Here is a 22,046-nt window from a genome sequence, read left to right as displayed (position 1 = left end):
TTTCATTAACAACTAGCCGGCCCGGCAAACTTCGTACTGCTTCAACATTTTTTCTCACCTTTTAAACCTTCCCTTGACTTCCACAAATAATTCAAGACCAAAATTAACCAAATCGGTCCAGCCGTTTTCGAGTTTTAGCGAGACTAACGAACAGAAACACGTTTTTATATATAAGAACATTTATTTATCTTAAACAAAAACAGTCAACATCTTTCGAACACTTTATACAAATCGTTTAAGCTCGCAATTTGCAATATGGCGCCGTTGTGGACGAAGCTAGTTGGCGGCAAAAAGTTCCTTCTAATCGCAGGGAACAGGACATGTTCCTGTCGCCATTGTTCGGACCTCAGACTGTCTGGATTTGGGTCTGGATTAGGCTGAGAGTAAAATATAGCTGTCTGCCGGCTGAAAGTCTCGAAACATTCTTTTTCACTGTCCCAGTTCACTTCGGTTACTAATCGAACAAGATACGTGGGAAGCGCACCCATGAATGGTGTGTGGCCGTCTGTAAAGGTAACAAGAAAATAATTTAAACAAAGCTTTAGATTAAATGTATGATTAATTACAACTACCTAAAGCCGTTCAGTTAACAGCCTAGCCCGTTTAATAAATGATATCGCACTCAAATTCAAGATACTGATTTTTGGACGATATCATGTATGTCTCAAGTTCTAGCGATAGTGTTAGTGACTATGTCTGTTTAAAAACTTATTTCAACTAACGGTCTAAAAGAGAAATTTAGCCATTAAATCAAACTACTAATAATTTACGCCGTTTGCAAAATGGCTAAAGCTACAATTACGATAATTCCACAAATGCTTTTTATTTGTAATGCACTGGTATTTGGCTGCTAATTCGACTGGTAGTAAGGACTGACGCCCATAAGCAACCTTCAACTGTATAAGAAACACAGACTTTGTCAAAGGCCTTTTTTTTGAGGGTGGAAAATCATCCATTGACTTCTCCCGCCTTGGGCGAGGCGAGAGGGAGTGTCAGACTCTTACTGACTAAAAACCACCCCGTTCCTACTCCTGCCCGTCGAGCCGGAGCCCCGGCAACCCGCTAGGTAGTCCGCAGCTCCGGATTAGGCATCAGCCCTACTGGGCCCCATCTGTGGTGGTCTGATGGCTCTTTGAGGCGCGCGCAGAACGCGACGCGCCGCACGCACGGGTCTGGTTCTGGTCGGGCGGCGAGCTACCCTTGCTCACCGTCCGCAGACCCGTTGTTATTATTACTAGGAATCATACCGAGCAACAAAGGTAACGCCAACAGCTCTCCATTGCTGTTCATCTCAAATGAGAAGTATTCATACAGCATATTGCGCTTGCCGACCAGTAACTCAGTCATTTGCTGAGCCATGTCTCGCATATCACCTGAAATTTATTAAAAGAACAATTAATATAATATTATAATTAGGCTCTGTGGGTTAGCATCATGATTCATTTAAAAATGTATACGAAAGGTACGGATCCATTTATTTAATGACGCCATAAGCTATGCTTTTTTTTAACATGAATGACATGAATGAGTGTCAGACTCTTATTGACTAAAAACCACCCGTTCCTACCCATGCTTTTCAAGCCGGAGCTCCGATAAACCCGCTAAGTAGTCCGCAGCTACGCGTCGTGTGTGGCGTAATGCTACTCATGAATAGGAGCGTCTAGCATGGCTTGAAACTCGTCTAGTTCGTCGTCTAACAGTTACGTGAGAAAGTCGTTAAAATAACCATTTATTTATTTAGATACTAAAACCTGGCTACGCCTATGAGTATATATGCCATGTATGTTTCTTTGTATGCAAAAGAGAAGATTAGATACAGACCTAATTCCGGGTCCCAATTACTCTCCTGTGAGCTAAGTCCTAGAACAAAGAGTTCTTCTAACGGCAGCGGGCTGGATAACTTTATCAGACCAAAGTTCTGGAAGTCATACAGCAGGGTCTCGTAGAACAATTCTTCTCTGTAAAGGAAATAAAGTATTTTAGCAAACTAGTATCCGAAAACTCACATCACACATTAACATATTCACTGTTGGACTATTCTTAGCTTCCTCTACAAAGCGTATCCCTTAGTGGGCTCATAACACAAGCTGGAAGAGTAGGGTTTTTTTTTGAGGAGGGAAAATCATTCAATGTTAATTTCTCTCCCACCCGGGTGAGGCGAGAGGGAGTGTCAGAGTGTTACTGACTAAAAGCCACCCCATTCCTACTCCTGCTTTAAGCCGGAGCCCCAGTAACCCTTTAGGTTGTCCGCAGTTTCGGATCGGGTATTAGGTGTAGTCTGATATATAGCTCTTTGAGGCGCGCGCGGAATGCGGCGCTCCGTACGCACTACACGGGTAAGAGTAGAAGTGATGACAAATTCTAGCATCATCACACAATGAGTCATCATTTATCAACACGATATAATAATACGACGCACTATAAACAACAAGGTATTAAATACAACTATTCAAGATTTTTTTAATATACACATTAGGCAAAGTAAAAAAGGAACACTCTCCAAAACATTTCTTGTTAACTTTAGCATAATACTTAACAATACAACTTAACTTCCTACAATAATAAAAAAGCAACACTCACGCAAATCTCGTCGTATCGCACAAATATAACTTGGTAGAATGTTGTATGAGAGACTTGTGGCAATCGATACAAGCAATAAAGATCAAATTCGCTAGAATCTCTCTCAGATTTGTGTTACATTTGTTCTCAATATCTAGTCTAAGTTGTTTCACACTTGTTAACTTAGTTTCAACCCTCTCGTACTTAAAGGTTCTTGTTTTGAAAGATTCTTTTGGGTCTATATAGCTCAGGTTAGCTTGGTCGAAAGCCGTATGTGTCTTATATGTTTGCTGTCTTTCATTCCTTGGTTCTTCAACTATAGAGTTTTCTAAAACTTCCTCCGATTCTGTTTCAACGATTATATCTGGTATTTTAGTGTTTACAGGCTCGTTTTGTACTTCCATATTTATTTCAGTGTCGGTTACAGTTTCGGTCGGTTTATTTAGTGTGGGGAAGAATTTGTCTATCTTTTGCACGTCGGAGTTCACTCTGACCATGTAACTAGGGTTTGCTTTGGTTTCGGTCGTCTTTTTCACGATGTCTTCTACCATTGTAGCGCCTGGTAGACGTGCCTGGAATGTTAATAGATACGTATGCTTTATACCATAATATGTATATCTTTAGTTACTAATTTTATCGAGCTGAAAAGTTTGTAGTAACGAGCTAATCTCCAGAATGACTGGTTTGAATTTAATAATTATTTTTGTGTCAGATAGTAAATGTATCAAAGAAGTATACTAGAACTTCCTCGATGACTGCACGGTTGGTACGGTGATTAGGCAACTGGCTGCCGTGCAATGTATAGCGGGTTCGATTTCCATACGGAGCAACTTTTTATGTGATCCACTAATTGTTCAATTGCTTCGGGTCTAGGTATCATGTGTATGTGAAATTGTATGTTTGAAAACGCACCCGTTTTTTTTTAAAGAACGAATCTTTTTTGTTTTAGTTAGTATATTAAAACATCAGACTCCGACCTAAAGCTAGTATACCTAATAGGTAATGTAACAAATACCTGTGTGTACATAACCCTGGTAGAGTTACAGCTCAGCAGTTTGCTCTCAATGCAAGACTTGATCTTCTCAATAATTTGCTCTTCATACAGAAACTGCACTTCGTGTTTAGTCGGGTGAACGTTTACATCAACATTTTTTGGATCTGTTGAAAAATAATAAAACAGGGATGATGACGGGGTATGAAAATTAAAAATCTATTTAGTCCGTTAGGTAGGTAATGAAAAAATATTAGACACGTATTTTATTTTATTTTGTCATATAAGATAACAATATTTAGATAAAACGAATCAAAGTATAAAAATGTACCTAGAAGGACGTCACGCGATATTTCAAATCGATATATCTTTGAAAGTATTTGTTTCTGTACGTAATTAAAATAAAAAAATATCAGCATTCATTTATCAGTCATCTAACCTATTCACAGCACCTGTTTAAGTGTTGCTGTCTAGTGTCTATACGTAGAAATGTGAAACTTACCTAATTCAAGACTAAGGTAGACGAACGCGTGCGCATTTTTAGGTAAATAAGTTGAATATATGGAATCCACTGCTTTTCTTATTGCTGAAAAAATAAGTAAACAAAGTTTTACTGACAGTACATATTCTCCGCTATTTATTAAAACTGTGACCACTTATTACCAAAATTAATATATAATATGTATGAGACATAATACATTAACTAAAACCGGCCAAGTGCGAGTCGGACTCGCCCATGAAGGGTTCCGTAACAGCAAGTAGATGATACATTATAAAAGTTATAAAATAACTTGGTTTTACATAGTGTTTGTATGAACGACAAAGTTATATTTGCGGTTTTTAACTAAACTAATAATGATATCTTGTTCAAACCAATTTTCGTTGTTAGTTTCTATTGAAATCTACAGCATATATTTTTTTTAGTTTTCTCACTCTCTTATTTTAAAAGTTAACGCGGGGGCTCATTTTTCCACTTTGGAAGCGTCTAACTTTCAAACGATTGATTTTGACGAAAAGTGGTTTTAGGAATCTCTGTCTTTTTTACAGACCTATCCATAGACACGGATATGTTAGCTGATAAAAACATTTTTTGAATCAGTTCCATGTATGGAGTCCCTTTAAATTTTAAATTTATTAATTTTTATTCAAAATTCGAATAGCGGTTATCGAAATACATCAACCTACAGAGTTTCAACTATGTAGGCCCAACAGTTTCGGAAATAAATGGCTGTGACATACGGACGGACGGACAGACGGACAGACATGACGAATCTATAAGGGCCTCTTTTTTGCCATTTTGGCTACGGAACCCTAAAAATCACGGTTTACTCACGTAAATTAATGGAGAAAAGCTCTACCAGTTTCGAATGCTGCGATGTCGCGCAGACGCTTCTGCGCACGCTCCTTATAACGAAGAGTCTCTCTGTGACTCGAAACTGGTAGAACTTGTCTCCATCAATTTCCGTGAGTAAACCGTGATTTCTAGCTGAAGACTGGACTGAGACTTTCTAGTTTGTTTGTTCGAACGTGCTATGCTAATCTCCGGAACTACTGATTCGATATGGATAATTATTACACTACGCTACGATCAATAGGATCCGAACCAAGCAGGTGAAACCGCGCGGGGGTAGCTAGTGTTTAATAACGACAGTAATAACATACTAAAAAGATCTTACATAGCGAGTCCACTAGTCTATGGTTGATGAACAACAGCATAGTTCCTTTCTTATGCGAGTAGTTAACGTTAGTTATGCAGCCCCGCAATGTGAGCTTCAGCGAGGGATCGTGTAGCTCTATCTCCATTAGCTCGCGAGCAATCGCGTTACCATGTATCTGGAAATAAAAAAAAATATTTTTAAAGACTGCCTCATTGGCACGTGTCTCGGGTTCGATTCCCGTGTCGGACAAAGTATTACCTCTGCCTACATTTCGAGGACAAAAGGCGTGACATCGCAAAAAAAACGTTTTTTAAAAACAACCATAACATCCTTTTCATAAATAAACCCATACCTACTGATAATGTTAACAGCCACTTTTCTCCAGTTCCAAACGCGGGCGCGGGCGCCTCGCTGCTAACGGCTGATCGAACGAAAGAACGTGCGCGCTAAATTTTGTTGATTTGTTGTTGTGATAAAAATCCCATCAAAAACATCCTGTAAAAAACCCAAGTCTCGCAGCTCAGTCTTTCTACCGTCAAAAGTTGTGAGATCCATGTAATACCAAGTCGGTTAATCTATTTAGTGTCTACTTGAAGGACCTTCTGTCTTAAGTTATTACATAAGTTATTATCATGCCAATATTAAAAATATTTAACGTTTTAAACAAATAGATCGACTTGGACATCGCTTGATTTGATTATTAGTATGTATCACACTACACAGCACGACGGGCCAGCGACCAACAGGAACGAGAGTTTCAATCGCGTGAGGCGCGAGAGACTAAAGAATCTAATATAATATTGTAATATTCATTTTGTTTTCATGCGATGTATTTGGAAAACTGGACCGAAATTACAAAATATTTAAGTTTTCCCATGATTAAGACACTAAACTCTATATGTATTCCAAATATGAAGCTTCTAAGTCTGCTAGAAGTGCCTTGGACTTTTGATGATCGGTGAGTCAGTGAGTGACAAAATTTAGAAACTTTAACAAGTTGTCATTCTTAAACTACTGGTTCAAATTGACTGAAATTTTAAATATTCCGTGTTTATACAATGCCGGATTAGTTACTGAAGATTCAGGTTTCTTGCTTTATCCACAACCGAATTATAGGGGGTCGAAAAAGGCCCGAATTGCTTCGAGAAAAGGATGGTACGGCCGTGCCGCTTTTTTTTTGCTCGACTTGGCGGGGCACTGCCGTGCCCCCAGATAAAAAAGGAATGAGTATACAAAAAAGTTTCTTTGAGAAAGTTGTTGTTGTAATGTTGTCGTTAAAAAGCGTGATGAAGTGTTATAAAAAAAGAAAAATAGCACTCACAATCCGAACATTTTCAATGACAGAAGAATTGATCGGAGTCTTCAGATCTGTGTTCTCACCAAACTTCTTCAGTGTGAACCCTACATGGCTGTTATGTATCGCATAGCCTCCGACCACCTCCATTATATGTGTGTACTCCTCTGTAGGGCTCCGGAGTGACTTCTTACGAGCTATTACATTGTAAAACAGATCCTCAACGGTTATTTGAGTACCATTGTTGCCAGCACATGGCTTCATTGGAGCCTTAAGTTTTCCATTTTCATAGGATGCTCTGCAATTTGTTTTGGAATTAGTATAATAAAATATCTCCTAATAAACCTCTTTCTTAAGTCATTCACAGAGGTTCACATATTAATTTCGATTTATTCATATACTAGCTACTCCTGCATGGTCCTACCAGCTCTGCTTGGGTCCTATTGATAGTAGCATTATGTTTTATAGCCTATAGCTTTCCTCAATTTATCAATCAGACAAGTAATTCCAGGGATTAGCACATTCAAACAAACATCATCTTCAGCTTTATTATAATAGTATAGAGAACATGGATTGGATTGAATTTAATTTCCAAGATAAGGTATTATTTTCATTATAAATAAAACATACTTATAAGCACATTTAGAGGCAGCTGTCTTAGTGAGTATAGTAAGGTGGGCTATGTGACTGATACTTGACAGCGCTTCACCCCGGAACCCATATGTGGCAATCTCCTTGAGATCCTCATATTCTCTCAGTTTAGACGTAGTAAACCTTTCACAGACAATCTCCAAGTCCTCACTTCTTATACCTGTGCCATTATCCTGAATCTGGAATTAAAAAAAATACAGATATATGTTATGGACTACAATGTTTTTTGGGAGGTCTCTCCTTCTCGGGTTTGATCCGGTGAAAATGGGCTCCCGCGACCCGCAGGAAAAACGGTGCTCATTGCCCCTATGGAATACAATTATTATAGTAATTCTTCTAACTTTTTTTTATGATTTTTTTTTTCTTATTTCATAAGTGTTTTAAAAGTCTTGAACAACATAGTTAAATTGTCTCTCAGAGAATTTATGTGCTTATGTTCATACAATTAATATATTTTTTAATTAATCGTCCCCAACAGCCTGATACTGCTCACTGTTCGAATATGGCAGGGCTGTACTGCTGTAGTCTGTAGTGGAGCCACATAAATATGTGAATGATTATTAAGTTTTTATTTACCAACCTGTAAATACTTTAATCCACCAGCCTTCACAGTTATTACAATGTTCGTTGCTTTAGCGTCCAAACTGTAATCAAAAGTACCTTGTAAACTTACAATATTCTGAATAACACTAACTTAAAAATAATAACAATTATTTTTTTTAACCAATGTGTATTTAACATTGACATGCTGTGAGAAGCCGCCTGGAATATGGGCATCGTTTATAAAGAATTGGACATCATAGTTTAAAAGAATAAACAAATCAAAGTTACAAGTAGTTACCTGTTTTCTATTAACTCTTTCAACGCATTTGAAGGCCTTTGAACAATTTCACCAGCAGCTATACGATTTACTACTTCTTCATCTAATTTTCGTATTATGCCTGGCTCTCCCATGTTTTTTTAATACTAAAACTTCGCTTAATTTTGGTAATTGAATTGAAAACAGCCGGCTTTGTTTACATTTTACAAAATGAAATGACATTGAACGCTTGACAGTGACAACTTGATGTTATCATCTGTCAACGATCAACAATTTCTAAGACCTTTCTGCCATCAAAGAAAAAAATCTTTCATAGAAATTATGGCCTGCAATTGGGTAGTATCCTCGGTCAAAAATAAATTATTACAACTTTTCAATACAATAAAATACTGAAAAATAATAACTCCCATTCATAAATTTGATGAACTACTTAATTTTCGATTTTTTCTAGCTAAATTTCTAGAAATAAGTCTGCTATTTGACGTCAAAAACTTATGACGTCATAACGCACTATTTCATACAAAATTCATAGAAAATATCGTTTTTGACGTTTCGAAAAAAGTATTGAATTTGACTAGTAGGAAACTAGCCTATTTCTAAACGTCAAACTACTTTGTTTTCCATCTCATTACAAAACTCTTTGATTGTTTCTGTGTCTGTCAAAAACAAAATACCACACAATATTACAACAAAACGGCGGATACAAATACAATTATTTGCTGTAGGAAAGAATATGCTTTTCGCGTTTTGTGATTGTGTTGTACCTTGAGAAAATTTTGTTTATGAAATAAACGAAAAACTAACAATTGAAGAAACATTGTAAGTAATATTCAACTATATGTGAGTGAAAAATAGTGATCGTGTTGTGTCCTCTCATTACAGAATACAATGGCCAACAATGACACAGATTTCGATACAGACTCTGAGTTTAGCAGTGATGAAGAAGAACAACTTAAAGAAGTAAACTTAAAACGACTCAATGAGTTGTTGGACGACGAAGATGACATCCCTGGCGGAGGAATATCGATGTATCCACCGCATCTACCTTCAATACATCATTCCTCTTCATACAGAACTCTATTACAGACAAACAGTTCAAAGTCAGCGACTCTAGCACAAATTGACTTAGCTCTGTCAGCAAACAAAATACTTGACGAAAAAATACGTAAACTCGAGAGAGACCTTACGGCACGTTTGAAAGAGTGCAGAGAGAAACTTGAGGTTATTCAAAACAGTGCTTACACATACACCCAACATGATAAAAATGAATTGTTCCGATACATAAGCTGTGGCAGGCCATACTTCAAGGACAAACTCAACTTCCCTGCTCCAGACAATGATGATGCCAAAATGGCAAAATCTCAGATGTATGATTTCTCCCTAGTCATATCAGTCCCCGGGTGGACAATGCGGGACAAGTCTCAATTTATTACAATGATGCACAAAGTATCTATAGAGACTAGAAGAAATGAGTTATTTGCACAAATAACAAACTTGAAACGTAAATGTGGAAATAGTAACAATAAGAAACTGGAACGAGACATAATGGTGCTTAGAAAAGAAATTGATCAGCTTGCCAAGATGCCTTTAAATCAGGTTGCTCTTCCCATAGACCAGGAGTATGACTGGGACATGTTAGCTAACAAGTTGAATAGAAGGCACACTGCCCAAGAATATCAGTCACTGTGGAAATTATTTTTTCATCCATCCATAAATAAAAATAGTTGGAGCAAAGCTGAACATGCAACTTTACAAAGAATTGCGTGCCAAAATAATCAACAAGACTGGGATGGAATCGCACTCAAATTAAATACTGGCCGTTCAGGGTACCAATGTTTTGTATACTATCGCACAAATATGACCAACTCTTTTACTGGTAAGAAATGGACTAATGAGGAAATAACATATCTTAAAAGATTGATTGATTATTTCAAAGAAGACAATTACATTCCATGGGGTAAAATAGCCGCAGCTATGGAAAATAGAACAAAAATCCAAATTTATAACAAATATCTTAGAATGATTGAGCAAAGAAAGGGTAGGTTTCTTCCAGAAGAAGATGCTGTTATACTCAACTGTGTTGAAAGATTTGGTACAAATTTCAGAAGGATGACTGATTTTCTGCCTGGTAGATCCATGGTACAAATTCGGTCTAGATATCAAGTACTGAGTAAACTGAGAGTGTCTACAGTATGGACTGTGGAGGATGATAAGAAACTGATTCAAATAATAGGGAACCAAGATTCAAACATCAACTTTGCAACAGCCACACAATACTTTCCGGGAAGAAACCGAGTCAAACTAAGAACTAGATATATAACTTTAGTGAAGTGGATGAAAAAACATCCAGGTGTTAGTTTAGATCATGCGCCCCGCCGTGGTGCTCGGCGTTTGAACCATGGATATAGAAGCAATAACCTTAATGATGCCATTGAGAATTTAAAAAATACTTTAAGCTCAGCAGTAGAAGTTAGATCAAAGAAAAAGAAAATTGGAAAAGATTCTCCACATATAGAATTAGATGATGGCATTGTAGTAGTCCTTGTTAATAAATTAATAAAAGAAAGAGAAGCAGAGTTGAAGAAAAATGTCTCAGATGACGCAATGGTACTAGCACCAGACCTAATTATATCACAAGAGCAATTAAATTTCACAAATTTGCGTAAAAATTTGATATTTTTGAATGCATGTTTAGTTGAAGATATATACCTACAAAGTTCATATGAGAATGAATATCCTAATATAGGCGACTCTGAACTGGATGTATCCCTAGTGAAAGTTAAATCTTACTCCAAGATGGATGTAGGAAAAACAATCAAAGTGAATGAAAGCCCAAATGTTTGGGGGTCTCCTGCTCTGAATATGATCGCCCAACGAAACTACGTGTTCCCCCCAAGTCTTGCCACTTTAACAGGATGTAAAAATATAATGCAAGCTTTGCTGACACCAGGTGGTTATAACGATACTATGAACCTACATGTTCTTGTCAGAAGGAATCCAATCACGAAAGAGCTGTTAGACCTAGTCCTTGAGCGTTTCTACCTGTTGTTTACATGGCCTATGATCTTATCAAATGAACCACCTCCTGAGAATACATTGACAGTGAAAAGAATAAATTCAGTTTTCCCTCGACCACCGGCCTTGCCGCACGCGCCCGAAGTAACAATCAACGTAAAATGTATAAAGAAATATAAGAATGTGGACATTGCTGAAGTTATAGATTTGGATGATAAGAAAAAGAAGAAAATCGATATTACTGTCGACGAGACACTGAATAGCGATACGAAAGTGAAAAACCTTCTTACCAATGATTAGTTTACTATTTCATGTTTTACGAGTTAATTATAAGTGTTTTGTTTAAAATCAATAAAGAAGTTGCTTATTAATAGGTAACGCTTGTTTTACTTTTATTACAAAAATTATACAACAAATCTTGCATCATTTCAAAGCAGTGTTGGCACTAAATATTAGCCAGTTGGTTGTTTGTTCAATACTATAAAATAATTCAAAAGAAATTATACCCATGATTTGTCTAACCAATTTTCTGGAAGTAAATCTGCTATTTGATCGCAAAAATATCTTGACCTTATAGTTATAAGTTCGCTAGTTAGCGAACTCCTACGAAATATCTTATAATCAATATTTAATGCTGTACAGACAAGATTAATTATTTAATTTTAGTACATAGGTATGTGTTGAAGAGGCGATTGAATCTATATCTATTCTATATTCTTTACTAAAATAAAGCTGAAGAGTTTGTTTGAACGCGCTAATCTTCGGGACTACTGGTCCCATTTGAATAATTCTTTGTGTTGGATAGTATATTTATCGAGGAATGCTATACTGCAAGTATATTACACCACGCTACTAGCATTAGGGACCGAGCAGAGCGGGTGAAACAGCGCCAGAGTAGCTAGTATGGAATAAAACAGAATATGATGAAAAAAGTTTATTAAAAAAAGACAAGCTTAATCTCGGAATGTAATCTAATCTCTATGTATCAACAACATAGTTTGGATGCACCACTAATAGAGGATCATCTTCTATTTCCTGATCTGAAGACTTCTGTGTCGCTTTGAGGCCTGTAGTCGACAGTGGGATAATGACTTGGTCCTGTAACAAAAACTTAATGTTAGTATTGGAATATTTATTGGATGGATGGATCGAAAGTATTCTACTACAGCCTTGTTTTTTATCAACCACCCTGTTGTTACTTCAATTTTATAGATTTTAAACTTTATATCAATAAGGTACAAAATCGCAACACAAGCCTCTATTCCCGAAGCTGCGGTCTAGCGGGTTTACCGGAGCTCCGGCTCGAAAAGCAGGACTAGGAATGTGGTGGTTTTTAGTCAGTAAAAGTCTGACACTCCCTCTTGCCTCGCCCAAGGCGGGAGAAGTCATTGGATGGTTTTCCCCCCTTAAAAAAAGCCTCTATTCAGTGACTAAGCTCTTAAAAGTGACTTACATGGTACATCAGCCTATCAATGACTTTCTCAACCAAGGTCTTCCTCTCGAGCAGCTCGTCTTCGTTCTCGATTTGTCCTTGTCCAACCAGTTGTTCCAAATACCAGCTTACGACGGCGCTCTTGCGCATACCAGCACTTTCTTCTCCTGTCATATTAAAATATTCTTATTAATATGGTAGTCCAGGTTATAAAGTTTTATACAGTAGAACAACAAAATTGACAAATATCCTACTAATATTATAAACTAGAAGTTATAATACGTACAAGCTTTTTCCCGCGGCTTTATGTTCATTATACATATAAATTAACCTATCACTCTATCTATTGAAAAACCACACCAAAAATTCATTTTTAAATCAGTTCTGTTTTAAAGACAGCATATAGACAGTTTAACATACTATGTAGTGATGACTAAAAAGTTGTATGAATGTATGTTTGGCCGTTTGGCACAGAGATAGTTTTTTTTTCAGTTTTTACGCCGGGAATACGGGTGATGACGCTGGCAGAAGCTAGTTTCTCATGCAAGTCTAGCCACAATACCTCTAGTTTCAGCTTCCACTTCCTCTTTCCTCATGAACACGACCAGCATGTCACTCAGAGACTTGTACTCTTCAAACGAAAGCGTCAGCTTCTTCTTAGGGGCCGAGTCGCCGTTCGCTGGAGTTTCTGCAAATAAACCAAATTTTAGCAATGAAAATAATACATCATCATCATCATATCAGTCACAAGACATCCACTGCTGAACATAGGCCTCCCCCAATTACTAACCAGATAGGCTTAAAATAATACAAATGTACGTAAAAGAGCCTTATCATATATTGTTGTACAATACTAAATTAAATGAAATAATTCATTTTACACTTACCGGTTCCTCCATTAGGTATTTCCTGATCAACATCCATGCTGGGCTCATACTGAGGATCTTCTTCATCTAAGTGGATGTCTGGTTGTTCTACTCTGATGATTGACTTATTCAGTAATCTGGAAATAAACAATTTGTTATGCCCAAAGGATTAACAAGCCAAAGTGGTATTAAGCTGGTCGTATTTTTCAGAGAACTGATGCCCATTGCAGTAGTAGTGTTCTTGAATAGATCATCTTTTCGAGAGAATTGTGTCTCAACGGCACCGGGAATCTTATTCACACCAATTTTCTGTGAAACCCAGTTTATTACTACGGTCGATTCGGCTCATCCGTGTCGAAACATGATCCTTATTTGGGGCTTGTTTCACAATGTCTGAAAAGCTTATATGCACCAGTAATAAGGAACGTAATTTGTGTAAGCAATCTGTCGGATACTTATATTAGTTTAGGCGCTAAAACGTGTAGTAATATGTGAGTGTATAATAGTAGTGTACCTGTAGGCCTCGTGCACGTGTTGCGGCGTGACGTGTCCGCTGCAGTGCATCTTGGCCATGGCCTCTGCCAGGCGCAGCATGGACTCCAGCTGGCGCACCGTGATGCGCCAGGCGCCGCCGCCGCCGCCCGCGCCGCCGCCGTCGCGCTGCCGCAGTACTGTGTAGTACTCCACCAACAACTTGCCCGCTTCCTATACAATAATATACATTTAAATATTTTCTTTAAGTCATTCCAAAGAATAGCATGTTCAACAAAACTTCAAAGTTCTCACCTCAGTAATAATAGGCTTAAACGACCGCGCAAAGGCGATGTATCTCAGCAAATCTTCCCTTGAATACACGCAGTCGTAAGTCTCCTCCTTATTACAATGCAGATCAACTATCTTCCTAGCGATAGCGTAGTCTACCATCTCACTGCTCTCATCTATGAGGATGAAAAATAGATCGAAGCGAGACATGATTGGAGCACTGAGTGCTACGTTCTGTTGTAGGGACTTTGCTCTGTCGTACCGGCCGCCGATTGGATTGGCTGCGGCGAGGATCGATGTACGCGCGTTCAACGTTGCTCGGACTCCAGCCTGGTAAAAGAGAGGATTACTGTTGAGTTTTAGTTATGTATCTACAAAGTGGGTGAAGCATAGGCGTAGCCAGGTTTTAGTATCGGGAGGGGTTTAAGAAAGTAAAAAGAACAAAACTTTCTTCATTCATGAGAAAAAAAAAATATTATGTAATATGTTATAAACAGATTTTATCTTAACTTTTCGAGGAGGGTTTGAACCCCCAAACCCCCTGGCTACGTCTATGGGGTGAAGCAACTATTTCCTCTATACAGTTTAGGTAAACTGTTGAAGGAAGGCTGACTAGTATCAAGCAACACCGCAGTACATACATACCTTGGCAATAGATATAGTTTGCTGTTCCATAGCCTCGTGGATGGCGACTTGGTCGACGACGTCCATCTTGTCGAACTCATCGATACAGCACACGCCGTTGTCGGCTAACATCAACGCGCCCGCTTCGATCACGAAGTCAAATGATTCTTCGTCCTTTAGAATAAAGTGAAAATTAGTCAGTTATTTGATCAGAAAGAACAGAAAATGTAAAAATCATTATGCCAACTGTATAAAGGTTTGAGGGTGATAGGGCCCTGGCACATAGCAAGCTGGTTTATACTCAGTAAGAGTCTGACACGCCCTCTCGCCACACCCAAAACGAGAGAAGTCACTTGATGGTTAAAAGTATTATTAAGCATTAGCAAATTCCTTATAATTTACAGTCAAGTCTAAGAAATGCTTTCAGAAAAATTGTTATATCAGAACCATCTGATAGATGGCATGTATCGTAAATTCGTAACATACAGGGAAAATAGACTTTCAAAACTTACTTTGACCACAGCAGCGGTGAGACCGGCAGCGGATGAAGCCTTCCCACTAGTGTAGACGGCGCGCGGAGTGATCTCACTCACTTGCTTCAGTAACTGGGACTTAGCCGTGCTAGGATCGCCCACTATGCACACGTTTATATCGCCTCGAAGAGTTGTACCTGATGACAATTGATATGTTATATATAGTTCTCATCTACGGTTAGAGCCATGGCTAGTGCAACTACTGCTACACTATGTATCGCGGATTCAGACCATATTTGGAACATATCTTTGTGTATGCGTTAAACATGAAAATGTGTGTTACACCCATACAGAAGAAATTCCTAGTTGTGCTGATTGGGACAAGTAATAAAAAATATAAATAGGTATAACACAAAGCACGAAAAATTGCAGTAATGGATTTCACATTAAACACTAATAAATTTCGCTTCATTTATAGTAGTAGTGGACAAACTGGCTAACTGTCAGAACATATAAAATGGGCTAAAAATATTGTGATAGTATAATGAACAGTACTATACCTTCAACGGTAGTTTTGGCGACACCACCAAACAGCATGAGCAGTATGCCTCTCTTCACTTCGTTGTTGCCATGGATGCTCGGGAACAGACTGGTGATCAGGTTGTTGTACAGATTGCGGTCGCGAGACATCTCGTACACCTGCCGAAATCGATGAGATTATTTATTTTTGAAAATATACACTTTTGTTAAGACCATCAATGTAACTTAGAGATGTTTAATAGTTAAATTTCGTTTCTCTAAGTTCATAATCTGTACATTAATATAAAAAAATAGCAATCCCGGCGAACTCCGTTTCGCCACCAAAGGTTTTACCGGTTTTCCTGAATTTTCTTTTTTTGCTATAGCCCAAGACCTTCGTGAGTTCTGGAGTTAGAGCGTCAGGAAGGAAAACCCGACTAATTTTAATATTATCTCTACTGATTATAAAGCTAATGTGTTTGTTTATATCTCCGGAACTACTGGTCCAAATTTAATAAATTATTTTTGTGTTGGTATGGCAATAAATCTTACCTTATCCCATTCTTTATCAGTCATTTGCTTCCTCATATCCTCAGTGGTAAGGTCATCGGTGGCCATTTCAGCGGTACCAAATCTACGCGATATCGCTTGAACACTACAAGCTAAGAAGGCAGTTCTGTAATAAAAAATACATTACATTTATTTAGTTAGAAAACACCAGTTTTCCATATGAATATTGATTTATCTTGTTGTAGGTGCAGGTATAATAAATAAAAAAACTAAAACAGTACACAATAATAAAAAGCTTTTAATTCTCATAGAAAAATGTAGTGCCTTTGAATATTAGCAAAACATTTATACAAATATAAAGTTAAATAGTTGTTTGTTAGTCTTGTTAAAACATGAGAATGGGTGGAATGATTTAATTTTTAAAATTTTAGTCTTGAATTATTTGTGGAAGTGGAAAGAAATGTTTGAGGCGACACAAAGTTTGCCAGGTCAAAAAGTAGTTAAGATAGTTAAAAATATTTGAGCCACTGATAGCAATTTCATAAGTTACCTACAAAACTTACTTATAATGCAATTCTCTGACTCCCAAAGCCTTCAGCCCTTTGATGCCTTCCATCTGCCCATCATTTCCTTGTCTAGTTCTTGTAGTGAGTTCTGCTTTAGCTCCCGGTAGTGAGAGGGAGCCTACATCAGGAACTACTATCAGAGTTCCAGTAAAATCGTAACGGTCACCAGCCTGGAAGTAATAAAGATTAAAGATAAAGGATTTTTGACTGTATGGCCTTGTAATTAAGTTTCAATTCTATTTAAGTTTTGGCACAGTTTCAAGTAGAAAAAGAAGAAAATCAATACTAACAAAGGAAACCTGTGGTTTCTTCAATAAAGTAGGTAGATTATGTGTTATATGAATATTTAACAAGTAAGGTAATTTTAAGGTAAACTCGAGATAAACTATAATTTGAAAATGAAAAAAAAAACTTTAAAAAATTGTAATAAATAGATCCATACCTGCACAGATTCCACAGCTTCAGCCCTCAAAATAACTTCAAGGGAGCGAGGAATGCATCCCCTAGGGAGTTCAGCTTGTGTCTCTTGAATACGGACTTTCTGGAAGTCAACAAATACCGACTTGTCTGCATCCAGCATAAAGCGGCGACGGTTGGCACACACGGGGTTACGGCAGATCGCTGGTATTGTGTACTGTAATAAAACAACTTCAAATTAAAAGCTTTGAATAATTTTTTTATAAAGATCATACATATTACTAGTACTAGTTTGGCATTTATGCCCTGTTTGCATTAATCTAATATTTTAGCCCAGTAGCAAAATACATAGTAGCTTTCTTTTGCTTCTGTCCCAAAATCAAAGCCAGAGAGAGAGCTACTAAATACTCGCTACTTGACTAAAAAACTAGTTTAGTGCGAATAAAGCATAGTACTCTCATCTTAGTGGCAATTGAAAAGTTCAATGACATACTATCTAATAAGAAACCAAGTTGTATTAAAAACTCACCTTAAATTGTTGTTCAACATTTTTGATAACTGTCTGACAATCTAAACAGACAAAGGTTCCCAAGACTAGCTCAGGGTGCACTGGGTGGGTCCTTACAATCTGTCCAGAGATTCTAATCAAAGTGCCTATCTTTGCAGTAGTCAACTCTCTCACTTTATGTCTGGTGGGCACATCAACAAATGAAACGTAACACTCTTTGCCTTGCAGCTCCTTCTTCACACCAGTATCAGCAAGACTTAACACATAATTCAATATAGCTTGGTTCAAAAATGGATATATTCTGTAATATTCTTCAATGATTGTGGTTGCAAGATTCTGATTGTACTTCTCAACATCGTCGAAACTGACTTCTAATGTGCTTAGTTCAGGCTTTAACAGCTCTTTAGCCGCCTTTTCGTACTTCACTTCATTGTCTTCTTTGAACCTGCGTTAAAATACAAATAAGAAAAAACATAACCTCATTGCTGTTGTGAAGTTTGAAAATGTAACAATATAAATGGATAGACTGCTTAGAAACGTATAACAACACTTACTCATCCAAGAAGTCCTGGAAAAGCTTTTGGCATCGAACTCCAACCTCGTCTTTGACTTGGCTTTGTGTGGCGTAAGTGTCGGCTACATCCATTTTTTAAACAAAATGTAGTATTTATTCACAAATATTCAAATCTAACACACTTTGGGAAAAGCTTTTTGATAACACTTAATACATAATCAATACATAACGAAAACAATATTATAACTGGGTTTGTCCTTTATTCTCGTGCGTCGGTAACGCACGTCCACACACGAGACATCTATTACATTTAATTGTTAGTACTTAACGTGTTTCCTACAAGTAGATAGAATGGATTTACGAATGGTAAACGTAAAAATATCTATTCTGGTGAGTTTATATTATACTAAAAGTAAACTATGGCAAAATTGCGCGAAATCTAGTTCGAAACAACGCAATCACAATAGCGTTTTTCAACTTTTGTTTGACATAAGAATAGATACGGTGTAAATTTTGGCGGGAATTTTACTAGCTCGTTCAGAAATTTTACTATTATCATAAATGGGAAAGTTTGTGTTTGTTTGTAAGTCAATCACGTCAAAACGGCTGATGGGATCAGGATTAAAATTGTAACAAGGGTGTAAATTATGGTTTGGAATAAAACGCCCTTTCCTTTTAACCTTTACTTTTTATCCCACGAGACCGCGGGCGAAGCTAGAATAATAAAAATAAATTAAGTAGTACTTATAGAGCACCACCTGGTATGATCCTTTATTTTTTGAGCAGGAAAATTATTCAATGACTTCTTTCGCCTGGATGAGATGAGAGAGGGTTTCAGACTCTTACTAGCTAAAAACCATCCTCCGCCTTCCTACTCCTGCTTTAAACTGGAGCCCCGGTATCCCCGTAAATTGGATGCTTGCTTGGCTTGCAACAAACTGTGTGAGCTTGTGAACACTTGTATCTGGATCTATTACCAGTTTTTGGATACAGATCAACACTGACGCATTCGCAAGTGTGTAAACGACTTCCAAAATACTAAGCGAAATTTGTGGACACTTGTGGCTTGTGGCTCATCGCACCTTGGACTGGCAAGGCTCGGATTAAAAGCGAACACTTGCTGAACCTTGGCAAGCGTGGAAACTGTAGAATAAGTGTGGTGGTAAGTATTCTGCCTATGGTGAAAACGCACCTTAAGGTCCGCGCCGCGAAGCCTGTATATTTCTTTATTGGCTACACTCGAACGTAATGTCAGTGTCACATCATGATTATAACCTCAAATTCCAAAAAATAAACAAACAGCGTGAACTTGTTGAATGAATTTTGGAATAGAAGTATTAAACTTACACTTGATGTTTTATTCGTGTTAATTAATTTACTCAAAATGACGGAAGCACAAGTTGGTTTTTTGTACAACATAGCTTCAGTCGTATCGCATTTGGAAAACAATGAATCGAAATCTTTGTTGCAAAGTTATTACTTGTAAGTAAACAATTTATGTATTATATAAATTTTTTAAAGTGGGTTATGGTTATGTATTGATCTTGTTGGTTCTTTATAGAATGCGCTGCAAGGAAATAACGAGAGGTTATGGTCTTCCCGACAAGTACTTTGCTACGAAGGTAAGATGTCCTAAATGCTGTCTTGAGTGGAAGGACCCTGAAGTTAAGGTATTTATCGAGAGTTTTATGAATTAATATGAGTTTTAAATGCAATTTCAATAACTAAACGTACACTTCCTTACAGATAAATCCTATATTATTATCCAAACGCCAAAAGAAGAGACTAAAATCCCGTCAAACGAAAGAAAACAAAAAAGAATTTATAAGACGGAAACAAAATTTAGTGCATTGTAATAAAGTAGTAAGTATTTAATCAAATGGAAGAAAGTGTTTTTTAAACATGTAGTAATGTGAGATATGTTAATTCATCCTGTTTTTCTTTCCAGGAACAAATTTGTACATTCTGTAAAAAAAGTACATTCACTACTTCTCTAAAACCACAAAAAGAAGTTGCTGTAGTTGAAAATACTGAATTGGATAGCACAACCAAAGTTGAGCTAAATGAAACACCCAAAACTAATAACAATTCACAAAAACAAGCTTCAAAGAACAATAAACAGGCTAAAAAGAAAGAAATTAATGTTTATACCAATGCCTTAGATGTGTTTTCACTGAAAAACAAAAATAATGCTTTGGCCACCAAGGAGCCACCTAAAGTTATAAAGAATAATAAAAAGAAAAAGGACAAGTTCGCCGGTTTATGCCAAAAGGCTGTATTAGCTTCAGCAAAACTGAAAGCAAAAGAAGAAACAAATAAAAGTAAACTCAGTCTATTTTTAAAACCATCTTCCTAACAAATAAACATTATAAAAATATATGTAACAATATAAATGTAATTTATTGATTCCTTGTTTCCCGTGTAATAACTATAATATGTATATCCATTACATTAGTGTTTGTGTGGCCTGTAACCACATGAAATTGACCATCAAAATTATTGTGGTAGAAATTGTAGCTGTCATTCTCTGATAAGTACTTCATGTAGTCAATATTCTTCTTTTTAGCATCAGAAATTAAATTAAGATGTCCTATAGCACCAGCAGCATCGGTTGGGCCATCGATTCCATCAGTACCAGCACTTAGGAAGTGAACATCAAAGTTCTTAAAGTTATCTTTCTTATTATGGATGCACTCTGAAAATTCTAAAGCCAATTGTTGATTTCTGCCTCCTTTCCCAGAACCTCTTACATTCACAGTAATTTCTCCACCGAGTATTAAACATAAATTCTTAGCTTTAGGTGTTACATTAAAATCTTTTAAAGTTTTCTCATGAATTCCAGGAATATTACATGCTTTCACATGTTGTCTTAAATTTTCTAAGTCTATTTTTTCAGATAGATAGTCACATAAATGTTGTGTTAGTTTGACATATTCAGAGGCAACTTCTTTCACATTTCCTGTGACTTCATTAGACAGAGGAAATGACAAATAATTTAATTTCTTTGCCTCTTCCAAAGCTGCTGCTATAGCAATTTTGTTAGATCCAATTATATAGTTTTTAACATTGTCACTAGGAAATTTATCTTTAACTCCATTAGCACTTAAAACAGTTTTGATTGATTCTGGAAGATTATCCAATAATTTGTATTTTTTAATTATATCCATAGCATCAGTGGGCTTGTCTGTATTTTCTGTAGTAGGACCACTTGCTAAGAAGTCTATTGGGTCTCCCACAATATCAGACAATAGCAAACATATGACTGGAGCTGGTTGGGCCTTGATTGCCAACTGACCTCCCTTCAAATCTGATATCCGTTTCCTGATAGTGTTCAGTTCTTTTATTTCTGCACCACTGTTAGCTAATTGTTTTATAAGGTCAATTTTCTCATCTAGATTAATGGGATGTTTAGGTAATGGCAAAAGAGCAGATCCTCCACCAGACAACAATACTAATAGCAAGTCATCACAGCCAAGGCTCGTGATATGATCTCTGATTGCCCTGGCTGTGACTACAGCATTAGCATCAGGCAGATTGTTTAGAGCACCTTCACAGTAAAATATATTTTCATTCTTTGACTTATAACTGAGAGTACCATCAGGTATACTTATGATTCCATGTTTGATTTTCCCATTTAAGATTCTCTCAACTTCTATGGCCATATTTTGCACTGCTTTTCCACTTCCGACCAAATGAACATTTTTATTACGTAAGCAAAAATGTTCGTCTCCTATAGTTAACTGTTGGCTTAAAGGATTATATTTCACGAATCTTCTTATTAGATTATCTGGAAGTACCGCAGAGACACTACTTGCGAAAATCTTCCTCATGTCAAAAACAATTTGTTTAGACATTTTTGCGTCTATC

The 22,046-nt window shown here is 37.0% G+C and overlaps 5 protein-coding genes across 5 annotated transcripts; 2 read left to right on the top strand and 3 right to left on the bottom strand.

The window, feature by feature from the left end:
• Positions 1-161: 161 nt before the first annotated feature.
• LOC118270357 (DNA mismatch repair protein Mlh1) lies at positions 162-8,202 on the bottom strand. The gene is made up of 11 exons (XM_035585923.2): positions 7,995-8,202; positions 7,734-7,797; positions 7,133-7,332; positions 6,530-6,800; positions 5,227-5,383; positions 4,053-4,136; positions 3,575-3,717; positions 2,581-3,131; positions 1,822-1,958; positions 1,248-1,373; positions 162-505 (listed from the first exon to the last, which is right to left on the bottom strand). The coding sequence occupies exons 1-11, from the start codon at positions 8,105-8,107 to the stop codon at positions 204-206; spliced, it is 2,148 nt and encodes a 715-aa protein (XP_035441816.2). The 5' UTR covers positions 8,108-8,202; the 3' UTR covers positions 162-203.
• Positions 8,203-8,364: 162 nt separating this feature from the next.
• Positions 8,365-11,366, top strand: LOC118270356 (snRNA-activating protein complex subunit 4). Its single transcript, XM_035585922.2, has one exon. The coding sequence runs from the start codon at positions 8,862-8,864 to the stop codon at positions 11,286-11,288; it is 2,427 nt and encodes an 808-aa protein (XP_035441815.2). The 5' UTR covers positions 8,365-8,861; the 3' UTR covers positions 11,289-11,366.
• A 543-nt stretch (positions 11,367-11,909) lies between these two features.
• LOC118270792 (DNA replication licensing factor Mcm6) lies at positions 11,910-18,688 on the bottom strand. Its single transcript, XM_035586570.2, has 14 exons — positions 18,220-18,688; positions 17,687-18,110; positions 17,183-17,374; positions 16,738-16,910; positions 16,217-16,340; positions 15,706-15,844; positions 15,185-15,342; positions 14,694-14,846; positions 14,073-14,378; positions 13,801-13,991; positions 13,308-13,423; positions 12,983-13,108; positions 12,442-12,587; positions 11,910-12,086 (listed from the first exon to the last, which is right to left on the bottom strand). The coding sequence occupies exons 1-14, from the start codon at positions 18,309-18,311 to the stop codon at positions 11,967-11,969; spliced, it is 2,460 nt and encodes an 819-aa protein (XP_035442463.2). The 5' UTR covers positions 18,312-18,688; the 3' UTR covers positions 11,910-11,966.
• Positions 18,689-19,417: 729 nt separating this feature from the next.
• Positions 19,418-20,585, top strand: LOC118270796 (uncharacterized). The gene is made up of 4 exons (XM_035586573.2): positions 19,418-19,661; positions 19,741-19,849; positions 19,926-20,042; positions 20,128-20,585. The coding sequence occupies exons 1-4, from the start codon at positions 19,564-19,566 to the stop codon at positions 20,533-20,535; spliced, it is 732 nt and encodes a 243-aa protein (XP_035442466.1). The 5' UTR covers positions 19,418-19,563; the 3' UTR covers positions 20,536-20,585.
• LOC118270795 (glycerate kinase) lies at positions 20,496-22,033 on the bottom strand. The gene has a single exon (XM_035586572.2). It carries the CDS (start codon positions 22,031-22,033, stop codon positions 20,579-20,581), a length of 1,455 nt encoding a protein of 484 aa, XP_035442465.2. The 3' UTR covers positions 20,496-20,578.
• Between the last annotated feature and the right edge of the window lie 13 nt (positions 22,034-22,046).

The sequence above is a fragment of the Spodoptera frugiperda genome, chromosome 13 (assembly GCF_023101765.2).
Source record: "Spodoptera frugiperda isolate SF20-4 chromosome 13, AGI-APGP_CSIRO_Sfru_2.0, whole genome shotgun sequence".
NCBI lineage: Eukaryota > Metazoa > Arthropoda > Insecta > Lepidoptera > Noctuidae > Spodoptera > Spodoptera frugiperda.
Note: the sequence above shows the minus strand (reverse complement) of the source record. Positions and strands in the feature narration are given on the sequence as shown.

Coding starts and splice junctions, on each gene's coding strand:
- LOC118270796 (XM_035586573.2), top strand. CDS start 19,564: ATGACGGAAGCACAAGTTGGTTTTTTGTACAACATAGCTTCAGTCGTA. Junction 19,662..19,740: donor TTGTTGCAAAGTTATTACTT/GTAAGTAAACAA, acceptor GGTTCTTTATAG/AATGCGCTGCAAGGAAATAA. Junction 19,850..19,925: donor GGAAGGACCCTGAAGTTAAG/GTATTTATCGAG, acceptor ACTTCCTTACAG/ATAAATCCTATATTATTATC.
- LOC118270357 (XM_035585923.2), bottom strand. CDS start 8,107: ATGGGAGAGCCAGGCATAATACGAAAATTAGATGAAGAAGTAGTAAAT. Junction 4,137..5,226: donor TAGACTAGTGGACTCGCTAT/GTAAGATCTTTT, acceptor TTATTTTTTCAG/CAATAAGAAAAGCAGTGGAT. Junction 1,959..2,580: donor TGCGATACGACGAGATTTGC/GTGAGTGTTGCT, acceptor TTTCCTTTACAG/AGAAGAATTGTTCTACGAGA.
- LOC118270356 (XM_035585922.2), top strand. CDS start 8,862: ATGGCCAACAATGACACAGATTTCGATACAGACTCTGAGTTTAGCAGT.
- LOC118270795 (XM_035586572.2), bottom strand. CDS start 22,033: ATGTCTAAACAAATTGTTTTTGACATGAGGAAGATTTTCGCAAGTAGT.
- LOC118270792 (XM_035586570.2), bottom strand. CDS start 18,311: ATGGATGTAGCCGACACTTACGCCACACAAAGCCAAGTCAAAGACGAG. Junction 13,992..14,072: donor TTAAGCCTATTATTACTGAG/GTGAGAACTTTG, acceptor ATTATTGTATAG/GAAGCGGGCAAGTTGTTGGT. Junction 12,588..12,982: donor AGTGGAAGCTGAAACTAGAG/GTATTGTGGCTA, acceptor TTAATATGACAG/GAGAAGAAAGTGCTGGTATG.